Below are 24,901 nucleotides of genomic sequence, written 5' to 3' on the forward strand. Positions count from 1 at the left end.
ACTATCTGCGCACACCCTTTCTGAAGCCACTCTCGCTCTCTCTCTCTCTCTCTCTGTCCCTCCCTCTCTCTCTTTCTCTCTCTCGTACCGTTTTGTGGAGCACGTTAATTGTCTTAGAACACTCCCATTCAGAATGCATTGGTTTACATTTCGTTCTGTGTAACACGCAAAAAGTCGGACTATTGTGCTCTGGAACACGCTTCAATAGATTAACGTTTGTGCGCAGGAGCACGCAATCGCGTGATACCGGGTTGGTCCCTCAGCTGGTTCCAACAGGCGGACCGCTGCTGGGGATCGCTCAACGCGGTCGCCTCCGCCACAGATTCAATTGAACGTCCCCTGACTGCGTGCGTGGGCACGGACGGGCTGCTAATGTGTGCCACCGCACACAACACAACACACGATCACACCGCCACTGTGGTAGCGGAACAGTAGGGAGCCATCCCAAACGTTACATCAAACGCACCAGCACCTCATCACAATCATCTCACACTTTCATCTTGACTAAGATGGACCTTCTCTTCATCACTGGATGGTTAGTGCAACCAACGATGACCACAACAACAACAGCGACAACATAAACAAGCATGTATCCACTGCCAGAAAAAGTGCTGCATCAGTCCTTGGGAGATAGAAACTCGAGCCGTGGTGCAGTAGCTTTAACAAATGCCCTACGCAGTGGGATCCAGACGTATGTTGGGAGTGCCAAACTGTGTGTTGGTGCTTAGAGACACTATCTTGGCTCAGACCCCAGACTCTGACAGTATGTGCAGTGCATAGCCCCACCCCAACCTGCCGCGGATTGTGTGTGTGTGTGTGTGTGTGTGTGTGTGTGTGTGTGTGTGTGTGTGTGTGTGTGTGTGTGTGTGTGTGTGTGTGTGTGTGTGTGTGTGTGTGTGTGTGTGTGTGTGTGTGTAAGAGAAGGTAAGAGAAGGTAAGAGAAGGTAAGAAAGAAAGAAAGAAAATATTTTAAACAAAAGGATGAGGAGAGAAGGAAGTTCAGACAGAAAGGGCAGATGAAACTATGGATGTGGAATAGAGCTATAAGATGATATTGCAATAGAAAGAGAGAGGGAGAGAGATAGAGAGAGAAGAATAGAAATAGCATTGATAAAAAGTCAGGGGAAGAGTCAGGGAAGAGATACAAATAGCAGAGAAATTAGTGCCAGGTGAGAGTGACAATGCATGTGAGAAAGAAAGGCAAGACACAGAGAGAGGAAAAGCAGGATGGAAGAGAGTGTGGAGGGAAAGAGGGGGAGAGAAAGAGTACAGAGAGTGAGAGAGTGTGGAGAGAGTGTGTGGAGAGAGTGAGTGTGTATGGAGAGAGAGAGTGTGTAGAGAGAGAACGAGAGCATGGAGAGAGAGTGTGTGTAGAGAGAGAAAGAGAGTGAGAGAGTGTGGAGAGAGCGAAAGAGAGCGTGGAGAGAGAGTGAGTGTGTGGAGAGAGGGAGAGGGAGGGAGGGAGAGAGATAGAGTGTGTGGAGAAAGAGAGTGTGTGGAGAGAGAGAGAGAGAGAGAGAGTTGTGGGCCTGGAGCCAGCTCACCCCACCCCTCGGCTGCAGCCTGCAGAGAACAGAGTGCTGCATTTCCTGGGGGCAATGCAGAGGACGAGGAAGCGAGCACTCACTCTGCCGCCCGTCTCCCGAACACCCGAACGTTCCAGGGGCACCGGCGGCGGTAGCACCCAGGAGCCACGGCCAGGAGGGCCAAGTCCTTCTGCAGGCGTGTTGTCCCCATGGCAACGGTTACGTCCCATGTCCCAGGTCCTAGCTAACAACAGGGGCACAGGGGGGGGGGGGGGATTAGTAGGCAACCCAACAACCCAGCTTGTGGAACATGAACATGTTTCACATTTAAAAATAAATATGTTATTTTCAGTATTTCTTTGAACTTTCGGTACTTCCTTGGTGATGTCAACCCCCCCCCCCCCCCCCGCCTACAGCGTTGCCAGAACTTAGCCCTTTAAATAGATAAATAAATACATAAATACGATGAGATCTTGTTGTCAAATGAGTTGCATGAACTCTACTTTACATGAACGTCAATATTACTTACTCAGAAGAAACGTTGGTCTGCTGAACACCCCAACATAGAACCCCAAAAGATGGAGAACTCCGAGAGGTGGATTCTGGGTAACGTAGTAGGACATGTGAGGTGTGGATGATGTCAGGGGCGCGGAGGGGGCATCAAGCCCTGGGCCGTGCCCTGGGAATCCCGGGGAATGGCAAAGATAAGGAAGGCCTCTTGTTGGAAAAGGGATTAATGTAGAACTATTACCAGTGCTCTGTAACAGTATGCTAATGACTGCACCGAGAGCAGAGGTCGGTATTAATACCGTGAATTACAACAGACACCGTGAGGCGTGCTATGGGCTACGCTTCACTGCATGTCATTGGGACATGTCTATTTAAGATGACATGTGCCTGGACAAAAACAACCAATGGAGAGTGGTGTTTGGCAGCCTTTTAATCTATTCTTTCAAAACATCGATTTTTTTTGTCAACTCTGAATGGAGCTAATGCTGCGACCTGCAACTGCTGGTTACAGTGTTTCTTATCCAACAAAAACAAACAATCAGGAGTGATCAAATGAAACAGGTATTAATAACTAATGCTTTGACCGTGGGCCAGGCTGCCATAGCCCCCCCCCCCCCCCCCCCCCCCCCCTTGAACAATGTCAAGTCATTGAAAAGACATTCACACCAGGCACGAGCAAACGATCAAAAGAACATACACCAGCGGATCCTTAAAAATTTATTGAAGTTAATGTAAGACAAAATCATAGCTGATATAAGTAAAATTAAAGGACCCTTGCATAGATCACAGACCATGCCTTTGTCGTCGGCTGACAAACTCAACATTGAAGCATAAACCTTGAGAAACACGGACAACAGGGACATGGGGATGGCGGTATAACACAGCGCGTATGGAGGATGGGAAGAGGTTCCACAATCATGTCGCGGTTCAGAGCCAATCCTCAACGGACCAGCTGTCCCATCACGTCACATTCCTAAGTTGTTGTTTTTTGCATGCTTGACAGAAAGACAGACTTTAGCGGGGTCGTTCGTGACACACCTGCTCCTACACGTTCTCGTCGTTAATAGTCAGTTGTAGACGTTTTTGATTCTGACAGAGGTACAAAATGTTCCCGATATGAGTTCAGGCCGTACACCTTCTACATTCGGCTGAAAGCGTCCCATCTGCACCACCTTACTCTGGTAAAGACAATGGGAAAACATCATGTCCTTAAAACCGTACGGAGCATACAAGAAGGGGTGTGTGTGGCACCGTTCAGGTTTTTAAAATCTCAAGCTTGTCCCACCAGGATATCGCAATTGGTTTGTTTTAGAAGAGGGATACTCTGTTAGATACTAGCCCTTTGTGTCAACTTCCTGTTCCTATGCTGAGCCTAGCAGGCAGAAACCTGTACATCACAGACAGTCAAAGATGGCTGAGATTACCAACACCATCTCAGTACTAAGAGAGGTGCTAAAGTGCGTTGTGGAACACAGGAGGACACATTTGTTAAGTTCCTGCATGGCCGTTGTTAAAGCCTGAGTGCGGATGAAAGCAAGGGTTTTTTCTTCTTCTTCAGATGTGAGTATAGTTTGATCTACAGTTTTTGAAGGGCAAAAAGCGCATGCAGTCTTCCATTGACCATGCAGTTTTTGTGTCCATAGGTTGCTGTAGAGAAAATGGGTCTTAGCATTTTCCGGAAGTTCGCGGATCGATTATTAGAAAATGAGTGAAATGTTGTTGGAATGAAGGTGTTGTTTGAAAAAAAAGAAAGAAAGAAAGAAAGAAAGAAAGAAAGAAAGAAAGAAAGAAAGAAAGAAAGAAAGAAAGAAAGAAAGAAAGAAAGAAAGAAAGAAAGAAAGAAAGAAAGAAAGAAAGAAAGAAAATAGACAATTACAAAACCCAACCATAGATCATAATGCTAGTATCTGTTTTTCATATTGGTTAGTATACAGTATTTAAGTAGAGCTGTTCAGTTGGCTTGCCAAAGGAACATACTGCGTCTTTGATATTACAGTATATGGCATGTTCTTCCTAAAACATTCAATCATATTACAGTGCCACACAAAAAAATAGGACACACAAGGAACACTTATTAACTGATTCATCGTTTCGTTTTTTAAAGGACTGCTATACTCAGTAGTGTTTTTGAAGATTTTTTCTTTTTAAATCTATTTAGTTATGCAACTGCTTTAGCTAGAATGGCATGATGTTCTACATTTCTAAAATAGTTATTTTCGTTTTTAAGTTTCGGTTAATTGAGTGTTGCTTTTTTTTTTACTATTATTATTATTATTATTATAGACCTTCTTTGTCATGTTTTTCATTTAGGTAAGCATAATATGTGAAAAACATTAGCCTAAGAAAAAAAGAAAGAATAAAAGCAACAATATCGGCACCTTCTCTGTCTCTTCGGCACTACTCCCTCTGCTCCCAGCCCTTCTGTCCGCTGGATTGATAATAGCATCCTCTAAGTGCATCATGCACTGTTCCTATGGGACTGGGCTCTCGCACTGCCTATAGCCCCTTCATCAGCCTTGGTTCCTTACTGTAAACAACTAACGTTAGACCTGGGAAGTTAATGGGGGAGGGCGGGGCGAAGGGGGGGAGGCTGCCGTTATTACCGAGTCTATATTTGGCTTGTTCATGGGTTATTCCTTCTCACGAAAAAAGGTGAGATCGAGCCCAACGTCTGAGTCCCCCTAAAGACCCTCAGAACCTGCAGGCCAGAAGGAACTAGGAGGCTGGCATGACCCCGTCGTCTAGTCTAGTTCGTTCCGTCGAGTGATTGCGGTTTCGATATCGCTTCGAATGGATTTTGCTTCTTTGTTTTACAAAATGCAACCCAACAAACGGGGGCCAGGCCGTGTATTGCTGTAAGAATGCGTGTGGTGTCGGGTAATTGAATGCATAGCACCGCGTATTGAATGCCCTCATGGCAAAAAATTATAGCAACAACACTGATAGTGTGAGGGATATGACGTATATATTCATAGCTGTCTCAGACCTATTCAAAAGGGTGCACACATATTTGACACACTAGTTTACTAAACATTTGCCTCCTGGGTTTTTTTCTCCATGGGGAATGTTCAGGCTTGTATTAAGTCTCCAGATATATCTCCATAAGAGGCCTTATCAAAGAAGTTCCCTGACACATGTGTGTGTGTGTGTGGCACACTCATTAATGAATCACTAAGGCTTGTCAACTACACTGTATCAATAACCTGCTTTAGAAAGTCCTTTGTTTGCATTATCGGTTTTTGCGTTTTATTTTCCTTTGAAAAACAAACAGATATGTCTGACTAGGTAGGACTGGCTAACGCTCCGGCTTCCCGGAAAGCGTCTTGAGTAAGTTTCAGGCTAGGAAAATCAAGTTAGCATGACATATAGCATAGCATAATTTCAATACATGAACAATGAAAGCTTAAAGGTCAAGGCTGGGGCAATTTTATTTTCTTCCTTCTAGCCCATATCCCCAATGAAAGTAAACAAAAGCGACAATGACATTCCCTCTTCTACCCCCCCCACCCCCCAAGTGCTGGATGTCTACCAAACAACGGATACACTTTGGTGGCATAGAATTCCCTTGTTGTCCAAAAGCTTATTTAAAACAAAGTCAGTGCCGCAGCCATCTCGCTGTTAAAATGAGGATCCATCGAACCCCTAACATTTTGTCCCGCTCTCTGAAAGACTGCTGTGTTAAGCAACAGCAAGACAGAAAGAGTCAACGTACCCACTGAACATGTGCTGTGCCTTCAAACCGAGCGTGGCCATCTCCAGCTTGTTAATCAATGTTCTCTTGGACAACAACAACAGCGAGAGCAACAACACAACAGTCCATGGCACCAAAGGTACATTCCTATCTGCCATTCATTAGACACGGACAAACATCATCAAAATATAACACGAGTAAAATCCTTAAATAAAAAGCATTGTCCAATTTTATGGGGATTTGGGCAGTAAGAAAAAACATAGAATCACGCTAACCTTGTCCTTTAGGTTGGGGGGGGGCAGGGGGTGGGTGATTTGGGGGGGGGGGGGGGGGGGGGGGTTGCAGCGTAGCCCGTCTTCACAATACAGTCCGGAAATCTGTACGAGACAGGGACATACATCACCACAGCAACCGGCTGGCCTCAGCCAAACAAGGAGAAGCCGGGGCAACAAAAAGAGTCCAAAGAAAAAGAAGGTCATCCAACAAAAATCGCTTCGAGTGATTAAACCAATGTTTCACCAGCAGCAGGGAATGTGTGAAGGCAATGGAACAGCGATGGTGGATGTCATCTAGCACCTCGACTTTTGAGCCAGAAACAACTAGCACATTCAGGAAGACCTGCTCATGGAGGGAATTATCTTCCAAAGCTTTTCTTGAAGCCAAGCCTAAGGCTAAATAAGGCCATTTTCTTTAATTAAAAAGAAATAAAGAGCATACAAGACAACAATACTATCTGCTGGACAACGAACGGACCGCAGAGATAGAGAGAGAGATAAAGAGAGAGAGAAAGAGATGTGGATTATTCAAGTAATGTTCTTATCGTTCTGCACACATTTTTTCCAGTGTTGCCTATTTTCTCCTATAATCTACCAATACAGTCTAATCAAAGTGTGTCGAGAACGCTTAACTAGAAAGTTAGATGCTGCACCCGACCAAACCAAACTCCACCTGTGCAAAATAGGGGGTGGCACCCACTCTGCATCTTAATGCCCACAAATCACTATCCGTTTCAAAACTATAGCACTACTTTGTTTTCCTATCTTTTCTATCTTCTTCAAGACAATACGCCGTCTCGAAACAACACAGTCATTTTCGTTTTTTTTCATCATGACCCAGCAGAGACTCTGTGTTAGCTATGCTCCATGAATGCATGTCTTGTTGTTTTTTTCTTTGCGATTGTGCGTTGCTTAGAGGAAAGTGTTCCAAGAGTTGGGTTGTGGTTCTAAGTGCTTATATGCAAAGGCTACATTTGGGGGAAACTACACTCAGGGTCAGCTCTGTATTACCGCAGTTTAAAAACCAGGGCTCAGTATGAAAAAAGCATGAGGACGAATGAAGTTCTGCAGTTAGTTTGACGTGACCTTACTGAGGTAGATATTAAAAGAAATCAAATGGCTGCATGGCACACAAAATAACAGCAATTGAAGATGACAAAAACAGAAACAGGTAAAAACTCAACATGAAGGGTCTTCCCTTTTGATATAGATGGGCGCGTAAGGGCTTTAGGTTAAGTGTGTGACAGCGTATAGAGATGGCTATGCATTGCAGCTATGGATTATCTACACTATCTCCGGCTGTTTTAACCTCCATCACAATGCCCGTCGCCATTGAAACCACACCGTCAACGGCATAACAGTAGGAAGAAAGCAACTAACCTAAATCGGCTCCACCTCAGCACTTTTTAATTGTACAGAGAGGCACTTTCACTAGTCCTGTTGGTGAGAAGGCTAAAGGCACTAGCAACTAATGCTGAAGCAAATCATTATCTTAATATGAAGAGGATTTTGGTTTAAAATTCATCCATGGTTTTTTTCACAACCAGCATGTTAGAATTTCTCGGTGAAATGGAAGCATGACTCATACTATTTTAACTTTTTCTTGTTCAAAGAAGGTCCATGCACTGCATTATTGAAGTAATACTGTAATCGGTGCTTAATATGATTATATGCAATTTCTGTTAATATTTCTTCAGCTTCTTTGACTACTTTTTAAATTAGAAACTCTGCATCCCCAAGTTGGGCTTGGATATATTATGTCACATTTCAGAAACATCCGGGAGTTAAGTTCCACGGTTTCCTTGACAACAGGGCTGTGCCTGGATTGCAACAAGCTTAATACGGATGTCATGCATTAAATATACCAGGATACAAAAGTTTCTTAGTCAATAGATCATAATGCAGGTAACTTTTTTTCATGCTATGATCTCATTTACGTACTTGTACTCCCTTAAGATTCCACATTCAATTCCTATGAACTCCTAAATGATTAGCATTTCAAATTAAAACGTTACCCAGTGCACTTCCTGTTGTGAAAACCGAATGAGAACGGGATGAGGGGTGTCTCTCCATAAAATAACATAGTTACCACTGTGTGAGATATGTCACGTGCATGCCGATATCAAAATGGGGTAGTCTCTAAACATGCTCGTGTGAAGCTCCTTTAATAATTGTGCTGTGTTGCATCTTGAGGGCATGGCATTGAATCACTTGGTGATATCATAGTTACAACATCTGCTGGAAAAATAGCAGCATTGCAGAAGTCCGTGAAGCCATTCCCTGTGTCTTTACATCCAGTAAGGGGGTGAAGTCAGTCTTTTTTTCCTATAAGGTGCTTTTCTGAATTATAGATCCTTTCCAGAGACGGAATGGGGGGAGGGAGTGGTCTAGGGAGATGGGGGGGGGGGGTGGGTGGGTCTGGGGGGCAAGGGGGGGGGGGGTCGGGGCAAAAGGGGGGAGGGAGGTTCGCCCAACTTCTATGAGGCAATCACTGGTCTACAGACTCTTGCATGTCTCTGCATACTTTTCCCGATGCTTTGTGCAACTTGCTGAAATGTTATCTCCATGCATAACACTTTTTTTCATGGTCACGCTGCGATCCGATGGGTCAGTCATCGTCAATGCTCCTTGCATCTTCTGGGATGTTGCGTGTGCATAATAATAATAATAATGGATACTTTTTTTCATTTTTCAATATATTGTGTGTGTTTGCGTGTGTGTCTGTGTCTGTGTGTGTGTGTGTGTGTGTGTGTGTGTGTGTGTGTGTGTGTGTGTGTGTGTGTGTGTGTGTGTGTGTGTGTGTGTGTGTGTGTGTACGTGTGTGCGGATGTATATGCGTGTGTGTGTGTCTGTGTTCCTAGGATCATAAGAATGAGTTACTCTATCTCCCTGCCAGGGGTGTTTTTCCTAGTTCCTCTCGATACAGCAGAGCCTGAAGGCCTAGTGCCGCAGGACGGTGTTCGGGAGGTCAATGAATACAATCCTAAATGGTGTTTCCCCCACTCCTCTCCTTCGTGTGCGAGTGTGTGCGCGCCGCGTCAGGGCTTCCCCCGTGCCCTTTGACCTCCTCCTTTCCCTTACACGTCGGTGAGGAGCTTGCTTTTGTTCACGCAGTTCTGATTGGCTATCGTGCAATTGCCAGTTCTGAGGTTTGCCTCTCTGAAGTTGTCGATGCTGTTGTTTATATCCCCGTCGATCTCCATGTACTCGGACTTGCTGACGGCGGAGGAGCTGCGGCGGCTGGAGTTGGTCTCGGACGGGATGTTGGGGTTGCTGACGTTCAGCAGCTGGGCCTGCTCCTCGCCCTCCGTCTCCCGGTGGTAGAAGTAGTTGAAGTTGGACACGATGACGGGCACCGGCAGGGCGATGGTCAGCACGCCGGCGATGGCGCACAGCGAGCCCACGATCTTGCCGCCGATGGTGACCGGGACCATGTCCCCGTAGCCCACCGTCGTCATGGACACCACGGCCCACCAGAAGGCGTCCGGGATGCTGTCAAAGTAGGACTTCTCCTCCTCGGCCTCGGCGAAGTACACGGCGCTGGAGAACAGGATGACCCCGATGAACAGGAAGAAGATCAGCAGCCCCAGCTCCCGCATGCTGGCCTTCAGCGTCTGGCCCAGGATCTGCAGGCCCTTGGAGTGGCGGGACAGCTTGAAGATGCGGAACACTCTGACCAGGCGGATCACCCTGAGGATGGCCAGAGAAGTGGCCTGCTCCCCCGTGGCCTCCGGGCTATCGGGGTCCTCGGCCAGCTCCGTGCCCAGCGTGATGAAGTACGGGATGATGGCCACGATGTCGATAGTGTTCATCATGTTCTTGAAGAAGGCCGGCTTGCTGGGGCACGCCAGGAAGCGCACGATCAGCTCAAAGGAGAACCAGATGATGCAGAGGGTCTCGATGATGAAGAAGGGGTCCGTGAGGATATTTGGCTTGTAAAAAAATGTGATGTTGCCTCGGGTCTCTATGCGGCCCCTGGGGTCATCTTTTAGCTCGGGTAAAGTCTCTAAACAGAATATGACGATTGATATTAGGATGACCATCACGGATACTATGGCGATGCCTCTGGCCGGGCCCGAACTCTCAGGGTGCTCAAAGAGGAGCCAAACTTGACGTTGGAATTCCTTCTCGGGTAAAGGGCGCTCCTCCTCTCTGATGAAGCCCTCGTCCTCACGGAATTTTTCCATCGCATCCACTCCGAGCTCGTAAAACTTTATCTCTTCCGAAAACATATCCAGGGGGACGTTCACCGGCCTCCGTAGCCTCCCCCCGGACTGGTAGTAGTAGAGAATTGCGTCAAAACTTGGACGGTTTCGGTCAAAAAAGTATTCGTTTCTAAGGGGATCGAAAAAGCGCATCCTCTTTTTGGGGTTCCCCAGCAAAGTCTCTGGAAACTGTGACAGAGTTTTGAGCTGCGTCTCAAACCGGAGCCCGGCTATGTTAATCACCACCCTCTCGCAGCATTCGTGGTCGTCGTGGTCCGGGGGATAGGTGTCCTGCGGGTGCCCCGGCACCGCCGACGTCTCGTCCATGTTATCTCCTGCGACGACGGTCATTTTGACAGGAGGAGTTGAGGGGAAATTCCGGTTACTCAAACTGGTGGAGGCATTCACTTTTTGGATCTCCGAATCTCCACCAAGCGGCTCTCGTCCCCTAAACGATAAGTCCCCAGGTAGGGGGTATAGCTTGCTTGCCTCAGTGCGGCTCCACTGCGGTTCTCGCTGACTCGACCATTGCCGCCCGCCGCTGCATCATCATCCGCTACTGCTGCTGCTGCTGCTGCTGCTGCCTCTGTCACCCACAGAGTCAGAGGGAAGAAAAGAAAAGATCGAACAGCCCAGATATTTGCTAGGTCAGCGATTTCTGCGATTTATTTATTTATATATGCCACTTCCCCCATATAGTCCAGCGCAGCATCACGAATTCATCCCTTTATCCCGCACAGCTGAAGAGAATAACTGCACCCCTTACACGCAGTGCCTACATACACCGTAAAGGACTCGCCTCGAATATATTCCCATATATTAAAGGTGTTTTGACGCATGCAGAAGTCTGACGGGGCTTGCTGTAACACACACTGACACCGCTAAACGCGTTAAACCCAGTCCCCGATGCATGACAAAAGTATTAAAATACTACACTGCAGGGCAACATAAATCAACAGAAGCAGCTCCCATAAATCGCATAGGCGCAGTACTAGTAATAGTAAGTTGGCCGCCGGGTCGCTTACCTCGGAGGGATCCCGATGCTGAGTAATGCGTCTTATCCCGGAGTTGAGTCGTCTCACGACAGGACGCCCGCCGTGGATGTCATGTTGCGATGCTACTTTTCCACTGCACCCATGCAACTAGATCAGCGATGTCCAAGGCATGCCGACATCCCCGACCGAGACCACAGCGTCCGCCTCTTATCAGATCACCCCCGAAGCACACATACACACGCACACACAGACACACAGACACACAGACACACAGACAGACACACACACACACACACACACACACACACACACACACACACACACACACACACACACACACACACACACACACACACACACACACACACACACACACACACACACACACACACACTATAAGACAAACACTCCGCTCCTACTCTGCGCCGTGGCGGTGGTTTACCCGGGTCGCCGCTGCTCTGGTTGGGATAGAATAGCACGAGCTGAAGCTGAGATCGAAAAACACAAGCGGATGGCGAAGATGAAGCGTGTACTGCTGGTGCACGGACGGCAGCACTTTGGTGTGCGGTGCTTATACCGCAGGAGGAGAGATATCCTGCGCTGCAATTCAGAAGGGAGATGGATTAAGGGGCAATAAAGGAGCAGCCCGTTGACATTTCCAGACATGACTGCATCAGCAGAAATGCGCTCTTACGAGGAGAAGACGGGATGACGGGCGTTTATCCCTCTCTCACTTGGTTAAAAAGAAACCAATAAGGACACACACACACACACACACACACACACACACACACACACACACACACACACACACACACACACACACACACACACACACACACACACACACACACACACACACACACACACACACACACACACACGTTACCGAAAGGATGACATAATGAATTGCAGCTGGAGACAGCAGCAGGGGGGCTTGGAACAAGGGGTGGGGGGTAATCGTGTTTTGTTATGCATTTCTCACGCAAGTTGGAGGTGAAGTAGAAGACGATGTGAGGGGGAGAGGAGGGAGGGAGGGAGAGGGAGGGAGGGAGGGTGGCTGATGGGAAGGAGGGGGTTCGACGCAATGCAGACCGGTTGTACTAAAGCACAGCTGCCAGAAGTTCTCTTAAAACCACAAAACATAAGGATTATTGTGCCAACACTGGCGCAATTTCTCACCGGGGGGGGGGGGGGGGCTTGGGATAGCCGCTGGGATAGAGCTGCAGCTCTGTGATAGAATCGCTACATTGGGTCTTCATTCAGATTACAAACGTCCTGACTGACAAGCTGACTACCCAAGATGTACATTGTGCCTCTAGACCCTAAAAGTGGATGGTGGTGACCGCCTGCACACAGGGTAAACCCGATGAGGGCTTCAGCACCACGGACAGCAGCGTGCGTGGTATTCCCGTTTCATCCCCAAACCAAGTCCTGGATGTGTAGAGAAAAAGCGCCGAGGTTGCACATGCATCCGACCACAACATTGCGTATTGTGAGGAAGCTGCTATTTCCCTCACTGTCAGGGCGGGCAGATTCAAGCACCCGAGTGTTTTAGCCTGCACGTTACTCTTACTTTTGCAACGTTGTGCATTTGTAACTCCTTCTAGCCTAGGCTATGTTATTATTCATTGTGATAACTTAGAATACACTCTACGCCTAAGAACTCAGAAAAATGCAAATGACGTTTTGTCTGGTTAAGATAAAATATGATGATGTGGTGAACCGGGCTGAGACCCACTTGGTGTTGCTTTATATGAGGAGCAGACCAGGACGTTTTATGTCCTAAAACAAACTCAGGCGTACAACGGGGCCAAAGAATGGTCCTCCCCCTCCGCAAACCAAGAGTGTACACCCTGAATCGTCCCAGGTCATCAGATTGTGTTTTAAATGAGGAATATATCCCACATCACGTGACACTAGGTCTATCGCTAGATGTGGGCCCATCACCTAAATTTAGATAGGGCTATAGCGTGTACGTTTCAGCACTGCAGTTCTGCTCCTCCCGGGACATTGGTTGGAGATGATTCCTAAAATAGGCCGTTTATGATGGGAAAACGGAAGCTGTAAAGGTGTTTAGTGTGGCCTATCATCTGAGATTATCATTGTTAACATCATATATATAGGCTGTGTCTCTATCCAGTCTGTTGTGGTGGTCCGTAGGGTTGACTGCATTAAAGCTGTATTAGCTCTTCTGATAAGGTCATTCCAGAAGTGAAACTACCCGTGTGTGATGATCCCAGACAAAGCCTCATACAAATAGTTTTGGTGGGTCTGTAATGTACATTACTATTACTACTTTATGTGTATATTTCGTTGGTCAGAATTGCTTCACAATGAATACTGCCCGTCTCCTTATTTTTTTTTCTTATTCTTATTTAACATTTATTTATAAAAAAAAAATGAAGAATGAAAGAAAAAGAATAAAAGACCACAAGTTTGCATAGAAAAATAAATCTTGTTATTCACAATATTTGATACATTTCATACAGATATTCGGACCAAACTCGCAGTTTCTATGAGATGTTTTTTCAACGAAGTCAAAATCACATGTAAACGACAGCATACACCAAGAAGAGGCCAATTGTACGCGTAAAGAAAGACCCATGACTCGTCTGTTGTAGGCCAGGAGCTTAAGTATTTGCAAATTTTTACTTTCTGATACAACAACATCACCACGTATATATATACCTCACCCCTTTGGAGCAGTAGCCTACATGTCCTATTTGTATGGCAATGCTACTCTGAAGGATACACATGCTTCCTCTATCTGCATGCTGAGCAACGAATCTCACGATCAAAACAGTACTTTTCTATTAAGAACAAAAAAAACATTCAAAAAACCTGAGTCAAACAAAATCCACATTGTTCACCTTCCACACACTGCAACGCCCGAGCCAGGAAATGTCCTTCTCCTGCAGAGCTCTCACCAAACCACATAGTGGCGCTCAAAACTCACTTATTCCATGGTGACCAATTCCTTGGTCCGCTTATACAGAGAAGTTGAATGGAGTTGGCTATCCATAGTTCATATTGACAAGAGTCAAAACCACGTCCCGCCGGCCGTCACACCTTCCTCTCACAGAGCGTAGAGGCCCGTGGCGTCTCTAGACGTCCGTCAACTGGCCACTGTACGACTCACGACACGCACCGGCATTGGAGCGCGTCAGAGTTTCCAAGTCGTCATCCCCCATGGTGTACTCTGATTTGGAAATGGATTGTTTGCTCTCGATTGAGTTTAATTCCCCGAACGACGGCTGCTGCCCACACGTCACGTGTATGTACTGCCCTTCCTCCTCTTCCCCGTTCTCCCGGTGGTAGAAATAATTAAAATTGGACACTATGACGGGGACCGGCAGGGCGATTGTCAGCACCCCGGCTATGGCGCACAGGGACCCCACGAATTTGCCGCCGATAGTCGACGGGCACATGTCTCCATAACCGACCGTTGTCATGGTGACCACGGCCCACCAGAAGGCGTCTGGGATGCTGGTGAACTCCGTATCGGGGCCCTCAGCCTCGGCAAAGTACACGGAGCTGGAGAACAGGATGACTCCGATGAGTAGGAAGAAGATCAACAGACCCAGCTCCCGCATGCTGGCCTGCAGGGTCTGGCCCAGGATCTGGAGGCCCTTGGAGTGGCGGGACAGCTTGAAGATGCGGAAGACGCGCACCAGACGGATCACCCTGAGGATGGCCAGCGAGGCGGCCTGCTGGCTGCTGCCCTGGTGCTCCGCCAGGTCCATGCCCAGGGTGATGAAGTAGGGCAGGATGGCCACCACGTCGATCAGGTTCATCATGTTCTTGAAGAACACCGGCTTGCTGGGACACGAGAGGAACCGCATGAGGAACTCGAATGAGAACCACACGATGCACAGCGTCTCCACCATGAAGAAGGGGTCCGTGAAGGGGTTGGGCTTCTTGCCCTGCGTGGAGGTTCCGTTGGCGCTCTCCTGCGGTGGAGGCGCCTGAACTTCTCTGAACTCCGGGAGCGTTTCCATACAGAATATGATGATGGAGATCAGGATGACCACCACCGATACGATAGCGTTGATCCGGGCCGGGCCCGAGCTCTCCGGGTACTCGAACAGCAGCCAGATCTGGCGCTGGAACTCGTTGTCCGGCAGCGGGCGCTCCTCCTCCCGCATCAAACCCTCGTCGTCTTTAAAGTTCTCTATGGCTCCGTCCTCGATCTCGTAGAACTTCATTTCCTCCATGAAGATGTCCACGGGAACGCTCACGGGCCTCCGGAGCCTCCCCCCGGACTGGTAATAGTAAAGGATCCCGTCGAAGCTGGGCCTGTTCCGGTCGAAGAAGTACTCGTTCCTCAGCGGGTCGAAAAAGCGCATCCTTTTACGCGGGTCTCCAAGGAGCGTTTCGGGGAAGCGCGAAAGGGTCTTGAGTTGGGTTTCGAACCGCAGACCCGAGATGTTGATGAGGACCCGCTCGCTGCACTCTTGGTCTCCTCGCTCCAGGTCCACAGCATCTTGGAACAGCGGGGCGGCCACCACCACAGTGTCTTCAGAGCGGTTCTCCTGAGACACCACGGTCATCTTTTTGTTACCCAGGAGGGGGGTAACCCGTCCACTTCACTCACCTCCTCGGCCCCTTCCCTCGCACGCTTCTATATCCACCGTTGTTGTCACTCGTCACAACTCGAACAGGCCCCTCTCTCCATGCAAAAGGGTGAAATCATTTCACGTGAGGCCCCTCGACGGCTGTCCACAATGTGCCCGTTGGCTATCCCCGCAGCGTCGTATTGTTTGGTTGTGCCTCTGTAAGGTTAGTCCTTTAGAACGGGCCACTTTGTAGTTGTGCCTCCGGATCTCCACTTGCATAAGCAATCCCGATAGCCAGAGATGGCTATCATATTCACACCGTTTTAAACTCCAAAGCCCTCCCCGAGCGAGCTGACGAGATGACAGTTGTTGCTGCTGCTGTCCCTCTCTTACGCACTCGACTACTGGTGGAGTAAAAGTGTCATTAAGCCCTTATTAACCTGTTGTGTGTCGGCAGATTATTAACACATCTTTCCTAAGAAACAACTACATTTACATCTATCAATATTTTCACAGTTGTTTTTCCACACTTTCAGAATGGGATCATCCTATGCTTCGATAATTTTAATGTTCCCCCCCCCCTCGGGGGGAAGTAAAGGCCGGGGTCTCTAGGCTTATTACACCAAGAGAGCCCCTGATCTGGGCCTTGGGCGCTGATGTTTACCAAGTATCAAATAAGGTTCAACGCTTTATAGCAAAGAGCTGGACATGATCGAGCCTCTCCGGGGCCGCGGCAGGGGAAAGGGCTGGCCTGACTGACACTTGAGCATCCAGAAGGATCCATGATGTCTGGAGGAAGCAGTCAAACAAACATTTACCAAACGCACGACTTAAAGGCGGCTTTACAACGGGGAACACAGAGACCCTTTAAAGACACACAGCTTAGCCGTGTACCATCACTGTTTAACAGCTATTCTTTAGTGTTTGTTTTGTCTGAAGGGGCCAAGGGGTGGTTGTTGTTTTGTACAACAGCTTATAGATATAGATATGAATGCCGCCCTTCCTCCCCTCCCCAAACAGTGGAGTCTGTAATATAGAGCGGTTCCATGTGTGCGCCATGACATATACTGCCTATTTATAGAGCAGTCATTTCTTTATAAAGCCACTTCTGTTACGCTCAACTGTAAAAGAACCAGGAGACCGTGATAGCACGTGGAGCCCAGTGAGTCGCCCAATAACTTACACAGTCGGCCTGTATTTATAAATGTGCCATTATTTCACTGGGGAAGGGGATACCACCTGTATAATCTCTAGGATATGTCAAATAATACAGGCTTCACAAAGTAGTACATGCATAGGCCTATACAGTACATACATGTATCAAAGATTGCGGCTTTCAAAATCTATCCTGTACTATAGCTGGACGGCCTAGCCGTGTATTATACGTCACCAACGCAGATCCTTTGACAAGTATATGAGTGAGACAAGCGAACCCTGTATTCTCCCGACGTGATAGGCCCTTGACACTGTGGGAGAATACCCCCTGGCCCTTCACGGAGCCCCCATTTGGGTATCAGAGTCAAATGTCAGTGTCAAGACACGGTGTCACCCGCTGCTAACGTGTTAGCATAGCAGCCACAGTCAGTCTGGGTCAACAAGCCAGATGTCACGCCAGGAGCGTATCCAGGGAAACCAACACCAACAAACAGAGGGAGGAATGATTGGAATCAATCCGGTTGGTGGATGGTTTGGATTCCAAAAAAGACCCCTCGAATCCCCTCTTTAAGAGCTTAAAGCTTCAATCTTAATTGATAGTCGCTTCATGAATATTATGTCGCCTATACGTTGCACTTTATGTTTACATACAAATAAACAATAATGTAAAGAATGGTTCAACTTTAATCCAGCAAATAGTAGATCTAGATACAGAGTAACAAATAAAAAACACAAAATGAAATATGAACATTATCATTGTGTTGTTTCTTATGGACGCTGCAGTAGAGTTCACTGTCGGTTGGCCGGCAGCAGTCCTCAGGCCTGCAACAGATTTAGCCCAACACCGTTGTTTGCTTTATGAGCTACATTTTGAGTCCGTCTTTGTATAAATATAGACAGGGCGAGATTCCCCCAATACCCAGTATAGACATGAGGTAATCAGCAAGAACATGGCAGTGACTCCCTAGGCTTTCCCAGTCCCCGTGCCCCCGTCTCCCCCAACCTCCCCGCCCCCTCTCAGGCCAAGTATTTAAAAAGCATGTGTGTATTCCTGTAAGTGTGGATCCTGCTGTTGTTATTAGTGCAATTACTGAATGAACCCCCTCATTAGTGTGTGCATTGAGAATAAAAAACAGGACTCTTCTATTTACCAGAAGGTCCCACTAGAGGGGTCAACCCATCTCTGAGACGGTTCTAGAGCCAGCTTTGTTGATGGAATCGCTATAGAGCAGCAGTCCATCTGGTCTGATCTGAGATCTGCTCGAGGATCTCCAAGACACCCTGTCAAGGTACCACCACGTCCCCTAAAGCCGGGCAGTGTTCAGGGTCAACCCAGCCCTCAAATTAGTGCATACAGCATTTAGTCGCGGGTCTCGCTGCCGTTAGGTACGTGGCAGAAACACGACCCATTGTAATTAGCGAGCGTGTGGGGGTGTCTGCTTGTGTGTGTATTTATGCTATTCAGAAGAGCTCCTTTACATGCGAGAGCAGAGGAGGACGACTTCCACCCTCTCCCCCGTCAGTGCCCAGGACTTCCTCTGAAGAAAGGGGATACCCCAGCCAAGGTCTCTGCCAGCTCCTGGAGGTTGATAGCCACCAATTTTAGCCGGCGGCTATCTCCAGTTGATGTGCGTGGGGCGGCCTGCTTTTATTTAGTTTTCTCTGAAAGGCGACCAGGCCGGGGACAGAATGCGATAGCCAAGATCAGGAGGGATGGGCCGCCCGGTATTCCCGCTCGATGCCTGAGAGGTCCTCCAGGTTATCCTTCCAGCCCCTCTGGACCTCGTGGTCACACCAGGTTCTCCCCTTTTTTGGGAAACATTGTGACCGGTCCCCCGCGTGTTGACTGCGTGTCGAACGCTGAATCGAGAGATCTCGAAACAGTAGAGGTGCGGCCATGAAATGTCTAAAACTCTTTTAACGTTGATGATGTTTCTTTTTCCACCCTTTTCTTGTAGCCTATTCTCATGCACAATGAAAGGTATTTATGAGCCTTATCCGGAATGATTTGTATTATCCCTATTTACCTTACATTTGTATTCCATTCAGTATCTTTCTCAGCACCCACAACCTCATCCTGTTTTCCTACTAAGTCCGAGAAACGTACAAACATTCACCGTACTCTCACCATACCTACACCTTCGTGTTCCAGGCAGAGTACTCAACAATCACTTTCTAGTGATTTCTCCTAATGAAAATATGTCTCCTGACTTGTCATGATGATTGATGCTTACGTGATCCCAGAGTGGATCACCTTTCTGTTTGCTGCTCCTCCGATTCTTTCCGACTGCCAAAACACTTTGCTTTAACGAGCAAATCGCTTTGGTCAATGCGGTGTGACGGTGTGTTAGCGGAATTGCACTCGCCTGCACCCTAAATATCTTCATAGGATGCCAAACACTGGCCATTCGATCCATGAAAGGACAACCAGTTGATTCAATAAATATTTATATCTGTGTACATTGTGGACATTGCGGTTGATTTGCAGGGGTATATGTGTACAAGTGTGTGTGTCTGTGTTGTGTATTTATGTGCATATTAATGCTTGTTTTTACAGTTTTTGCCTCTGTAATTGTTTGTGCATATGTGTGTATGCATATGTTTAATTATGTGTGCCTGCGAGCATGTGCAAAAGTGTGTGTGCGTGTGTATTAATGCGCTTAGTAATGTTTGTATGTACAGTATGTGCCTCTGTGCGTATGTGCATGAATATCTGACTGTGTATGTTTATATGAGTTTGCATGTGCGCATGTATCTGCGTGTGCCCGTTTGTATGTGTGTTTGTGTTTTTATGCATGCATATGCGTGTGTGTCAGCGTGCCCGTGCGTGTGTGTGTTGGTCTACGCGCCAGCGCGTATGTGTGTGTATGTGAACGTGTGTGTGTGTGTGTGTGTGTAAGGGAGTTTGTGCACGCTCGCCCCTGCAGTAGTATTTTCAGCTTTCACCAGAGCTGTAACTCTATCCGGCTCCGAGACCAGCCCTTTGCTGTGGAACCTTCGAGACTCCTATAAATAAACAGCCACCACTCCTTCAACACCTGCCTGTATGGCACACGGTACGATTAGCTCATGGCAACAACCCCTTGCATCTTACAGCGTGTGTCCGCAACTATACCCCGCTCCTGGTTCAAACCAGTGGAGTGTGTCAAGAATCCAATCTCCTGGGAACGTATCGCGTGCCGCTCAGAGAGGAAGGTGTGGATGTACAGTATGGGGCTGGGAGGGCGGCCCCAACCCAGTGGGTCGGGCCCCCCTAGTCCCATACTGTACATCCACACCTTCTTTCCGGAGGAAACAGTAGATGGTGGTCGGAACAAATTAATGTATGTGCTATTACGCATGTACACAATTTGTATTTACAAGACAGTTTTTATGGTAGAAATAAATAGTGTGTGGGTGTGTTGGTGTGTGTGTGTGTGTGTGTGTGTGTGTGTGTGTGTGTGTGTGTGTGTGTGTGTGTGTGTGTGTGTGTGTGTGTGTGTGTGTGTGTGTGTGTGTGTGTGCGTGCGTGCGTGCGTGCGTGCGTGTGTGTGTGTGTGTGTCCCGATGAAGGATTAATGTAAAGACGGATTGTGGAGACTTAATTAACTGTGATAAGTGTGGAACGGAAGACGCCGTAGTGAGCGGGACGAAGGGTTACTTTTTGAGTGACAGCGTAATTCAGTAACATCTTGGCAGCGGCTCCACAGTGAGTGTCTTGGAAGCACGCCCTCCTGTCATGGTCATTTTTGTCTTTTTCTTACACGTCCCTGAACCACTCACTTAGCTGACCTGATGGAAACATAAGTGATTGTTCTCCTGAATATATATATATATATATGTATATATATATATGAATGTAGGCCTATATATATATTAATACATATATATATTTATTTAAGTGTATGTCTTTGTTTGTGTGCGTTTGTGTTTCTGTGTGTGTTGTGTGTGTGTGTGTGTGTGTGTGTGTGTGTGTGTGTGTGTGTGTGTGTGTGTGTGTGTGTGTGTGTGTGTGTGTGTGTGTCTATGTATGTGTGTGTGTGTGTGTGTGTGTGTGTGTGTGTGTGTGTGTGTGTGTGTGTGTGTGTGTGTCTATGTTTGTGTGGGTTTGTGTGTCTATGTTTGTGTTTATGTGTGTCTATGTGTGTGTGTGTGTGTGTGTGTGAGTGTGTGTTTGTGTGTGTGTGTGTGTGTGTGTGTGTGTGTGTGTGTGTGTGTGTGTGTGTGTGTGTGTGTGTGTGTGTGTGTGTGTGTCTGTGTGTGCGTGTGTGTTTTGATCTGTGTGTCTATGTTTGTGTGTGTGTTTGTGTGTGCGTGTGTGTGTGTGTCTATATATGTCTGTTTGTGTGTACATCTTAGTAGAGTGAGAGTTCAGAGGCGTTTCTTTGTGTTCTGTTCAAATCTGCATGCCGTCTGGCGACAGGTGGACACACACTGACTGTTGGACATGAGAGACAGATGTGGGGAGAGGCACAGCTGTATGCATACCAGCACACTGTACACCGCAGAGATCAGATATCACGGCTCATATTTCCCGTTATCTCACGACGTACTGCCCAGAGAGCATACTGATGAAACAGGGCTCACCCGCTCTGAGAGGGTTTCAATAGCAGGCAGATAGCAGTAGAGCTACACATTATTGTATGTTTAGGAGAAAAGGGAATAGGATCTGACCTCCTGCTTCTTCTTTTGTACATTGACACCGCATTTAATTCAATTTGATAGAATTAGACTATAGAAATCCGCCAAAAGAGAGCGCCAAAGTGCATTTCACAACCCCATTTGCATCTAGCTTTGCACTCTGAGCTTGATGTTCGGCATAGCTTCCCACATCCTGCGTACAGTCTTGTTTTCAAGTTAATTTTAGTTCTGGGATTTTGTTTACTTCTAAGAAGACTTCTCCATCAAAATTGCATTGAGTTCCAGTTCAGGAACTCATGGCGTTTGTGCAATCTTACATTGGTCCTCAGCCACATTCAGCAGAAACCAGACACCCATCTATTGATTTATCAGTCCAGACTGAAGATTTATGAATCAATGTCCTTTTCATTTCCTTGAAACACAAGCAACTGACTATGTTTCACTTCTCTTTTCTTTTCCATTTAATCCCCACATTACCAACATTCACCACCAGCGTTTGTTGCTGGTGACTGCCAAGAAGTAAATGTGAATTAGTAAAACAAAACACATTCATGTATTCATATTTATTTTAACATTTGGAAGTAATATATATATATATGCATAGATATTTATACATATATGTATTTTTTTTTATGTGTCAGTCGTATCATATTATCAGTCACACAATCTCCTCAGCCGCGAAGGTCAGGCTCTGTCTTGGCAGACAGTGGGTTGGTGTGTCTGATTACCGTCACCAGATCTACAACACGCCTTTCTCCAGACCCCCTCGCTGCCCCTCACTCTCCCAACAGAGCAGCCATCGCTACCTGGGCCAGGAAGGCTTCCCCTACACCCCTCCTCTGCTACTGCACTGGTTCTCCAGTGATGGTCCGAATCCCTGTTCCACCCTCTGGGAGGAAATATTATGCATTGGAATGATCACTTAGGATTTGAGACTTTTCAGATGCTTAATTCTTGTTTAAATCTGCCTGTTGATTATATTTTTTAGCAAACTTTTTAAAGGAAATTGACTGGGACTCTGATAATGCAGCTCAGTTAAATGTTTTTTGGGTGTTTTAAAAGGGGAAATACCGGGTCATTTAACATTAAAAGTATCTCACGAGACCCAGAGTTGTGTCCATTTTAACGAGGCAAACTTGATACTGATTGAGTAGTTGGAATAAACAACACTTGTCAACAGATACGGTTTTATTAACAGTATAAATACTTTTCTGAAAAAATACCTCTACTACATCCTAAGAAATTTTATTTTGCTGCAGTATTAATTTCTCAACAATAATGAATCATTGCTATTATGAAAGGACATTAGCAGACATACAAGATAGACCTGCTACCTAGATCTTCTGCTTAGAATGAAGATATAAAATATTTTTCAGTATTTGGCCCTCATGTCAAAAACATCAAAAGAAGCTGTCCAGGAATACATTTTAGTCAAATGATTCAATCACATGGCAATGGCACGTACAATAAGTTTACAAAAAGTCAGAACAATAAAAAATTGATCTACTTTTACATATTATTTTGTCAACAAAAAAACGTAAAATCAGATTCATATAACTAATCACGCTCAAACTCAAAAGTAAAAGGTAGAGTGTGACTACTAGAGAGTGAACCTTCTAGAGTGACTCTACCAGAGTGACTCAGTGACTACTAGTGAGGGACTCTACTGGAGAGTGTTTCAACTAAAGATTGACCAGAAGAAGGTGACCCTATAAGAGAGTGACATACCAGAATGACTGCACTAGAGAGTGACTCTTCTGGAAAGTGACTCTACTAAAGAGTGACTACACTAGAGAGTGTTCCCCCAGAGTGACTCCACTAGAGAGTGACTACTCGAGAGTGACTCTACTAGGAAGTGACTCTTGCAGAGTCACTCCACTAGAGAGTGATCCACTAGAGAGTGGCTCCACTAGAGAGTGATCCACTAGAGAGTGACTCCACTAGAGAGTGATCCCCCAGACTGACTCCCCTAGAGGCTCTCCGTGGCGACGCTGACCACCTCAGGATGCACCCGGTTCCTTGCGGCGGCGGCGGCGGTGCATCCGAAGAGCCACTCTGCCCTCCTGTGGCGGTAGCGCTTGGACAGCAGCACGTACAGCACCGGGTTCACGCAGGGGTGCAGGTACTGCAGCACGGTGCACACAAAGTAGAACACCTCCCAGGCCGAGCCCTGGCGGTACAGGCCCAGGTACACGCAGAGCTCCAGCACGTAGCTGGGCAGCCAGCACACCGAGAAGGACCCGGCCGCCAGGAAGACCATGATCGAGGCCCTGCGGGTGTTCCTGGCGCTCGCCTGCGACATCACGGGGCTGCGGTGCAGGAAGAGAGCCAGGCGCACGTAGTTGAAGGCGATCACCAGCATGGGGACGAGGTAGAAGAGGACGAACTGGCTGAGGATGACCTGGTAGTGGTGCTGGTGGATGGTGGGCAGGCAGTAGGTGAAGTTGGCCGCGCTGGGGCCCACGCTGTCCCTGGTGGCGAACATGCGCAGGGGGAGGCTGACGAAGAAGCTGAGCGCCCAGACCAGCACGAACATCAGCACCACCAGGTCCATGTCGGGCGGCCGGTAGGGGTTGGTGATGATCATGGCACGCGTCATGGACACGGCGCACAGCGAGTAGGTGCTGGCGGCCAGGCTGAAGGCCAGCAGGAACTGGTAGACCTTGCAGAAGACGTTGCCCAGCGGCCAGGACTGGCTGACGGCCGAGTGCAGGGTGAAGGGGATGAGCAGGAGGGTGAGGAAGTCGGCCAGCGTCATGCTCAGGAGGAGGATGTCCAGGCGGTTCTTGCGCAGGCTGTTGTGCTTGGCGAACAGCGAGAAGACCAGGATGTTGGCGCAGAGGCCCACGCCCAGGATCAGGCCGCAGGTGCAGGCGAAGATCAGCCCGTAGATGTTGGTGGCAGCCTGGGTGGTGAGACCGCATCAGCATCAACACCACCACCGGCACCACCACCACCGTCACCACCACGACCATCACCACCAAGACCACCACCACCACAACCACCACCACCATCACCCCCACGATCAGCCCCACCACCACCACCACCATCACCACCCCCAGAAAGGAAAAAGATTAACCAAACATTTCCATGTTATGTTTTTGTTAAAAGTTGTGTTTTTGTGCAGAGCATCCCACTCGTGGGAATAATTATATTTTTATTGGTGTTTATTAGGGAAGCTGAAGTCTGTTAAAGTCCACCCGCTGACAAGTCACACCCACACATTTTATTGCTGGATTTAACATCAATCACCAAAACTTGCTGCTTTACTTTCGCTGCTGTCACAGTCACCGCTTTAGACATAAACTTAGTGAACACATCGCACTGACCGTACCTCTTTAAATGTGGACGTACTCACCATGGTC

General features: G+C 47.5%; 3 protein-coding genes across 4 annotated transcripts; all 3 read right to left on the reverse strand.

Moving 5' to 3' along the window:
- Nucleotides 1-8,716: 8,716 nt before the first annotated feature.
- LOC132464201 (potassium voltage-gated channel subfamily A member 1-like) lies at nucleotides 8,717-11,604 on the reverse strand. 2 transcript variants are annotated; one of them, XM_060060462.1, is made up of 2 exons: nucleotides 11,233-11,604; nucleotides 8,717-10,787 (listed from the first exon to the last, which is right to left on the reverse strand). In XM_060060462.1, exon 2 carries the CDS (start codon nucleotides 10,556-10,558, stop codon nucleotides 9,080-9,082), a length of 1,479 nt encoding a protein of 492 aa, XP_059916445.1. In that variant the 5' UTR covers nucleotides 10,559-10,787; nucleotides 11,233-11,604; the 3' UTR covers nucleotides 8,717-9,079. The 2 variants fall into 2 exon arrangements, with proteins under 2 accessions (XP_059916445.1, XP_059916446.1); XM_060060463.1 differs by having other exon boundaries at nucleotides 8,717-10,793.
- Nucleotides 11,605-13,640: 2,036 nt separating this feature from the next.
- On the reverse strand, nucleotides 13,641-16,168 carry LOC132464202 (shaker-related potassium channel tsha2-like). The gene has a single exon (XM_060060465.1). It carries the CDS (start codon nucleotides 15,753-15,755, stop codon nucleotides 14,310-14,312), a length of 1,446 nt encoding a protein of 481 aa, XP_059916448.1. The 5' UTR covers nucleotides 15,756-16,168; the 3' UTR covers nucleotides 13,641-14,309.
- Nucleotides 16,169-23,505: 7,337 nt separating this feature from the next.
- On the reverse strand, nucleotides 23,506-24,897 carry LOC132464934 (galanin receptor 2a). Its single transcript, XM_060061568.1, has 2 exons — nucleotides 24,871-24,897; nucleotides 23,506-24,441 (listed from the first exon to the last, which is right to left on the reverse strand). The coding sequence occupies exons 1-2, from the start codon at nucleotides 24,895-24,897 to the stop codon at nucleotides 23,506-23,508; spliced, it is 963 nt and encodes a 320-aa protein (XP_059917551.1).
- Between the last annotated feature and the right edge of the window lie 4 nt (nucleotides 24,898-24,901).

This window comes from Gadus macrocephalus, chromosome 9 (genome assembly GCF_031168955.1).
Source record: "Gadus macrocephalus chromosome 9, ASM3116895v1".
In the NCBI taxonomy this organism is placed as follows: Eukaryota; Metazoa; Chordata; class Actinopteri; order Gadiformes; family Gadidae; genus Gadus; species Gadus macrocephalus.

Coding starts and splice junctions, on each gene's coding strand:
- LOC132464201 (XM_060060462.1), bottom strand. CDS start 10,558: ATGACCGTCGTCGCAGGAGATAACATGGACGAGACGTCGGCGGTGCCG.
- LOC132464202 (XM_060060465.1), bottom strand. CDS start 15,755: ATGACCGTGGTGTCTCAGGAGAACCGCTCTGAAGACACTGTGGTGGTG.
- LOC132464934 (XM_060061568.1), bottom strand. CDS start 24,897: ATGGTGAGTACGTCCACATTTAAAGAG. Junction 24,442..24,870: donor GTACGTCCACATTTAAAGAG/GTACGGTCAGTG, acceptor CTCACCACCCAG/GCTGCCACCAACATCTACGG.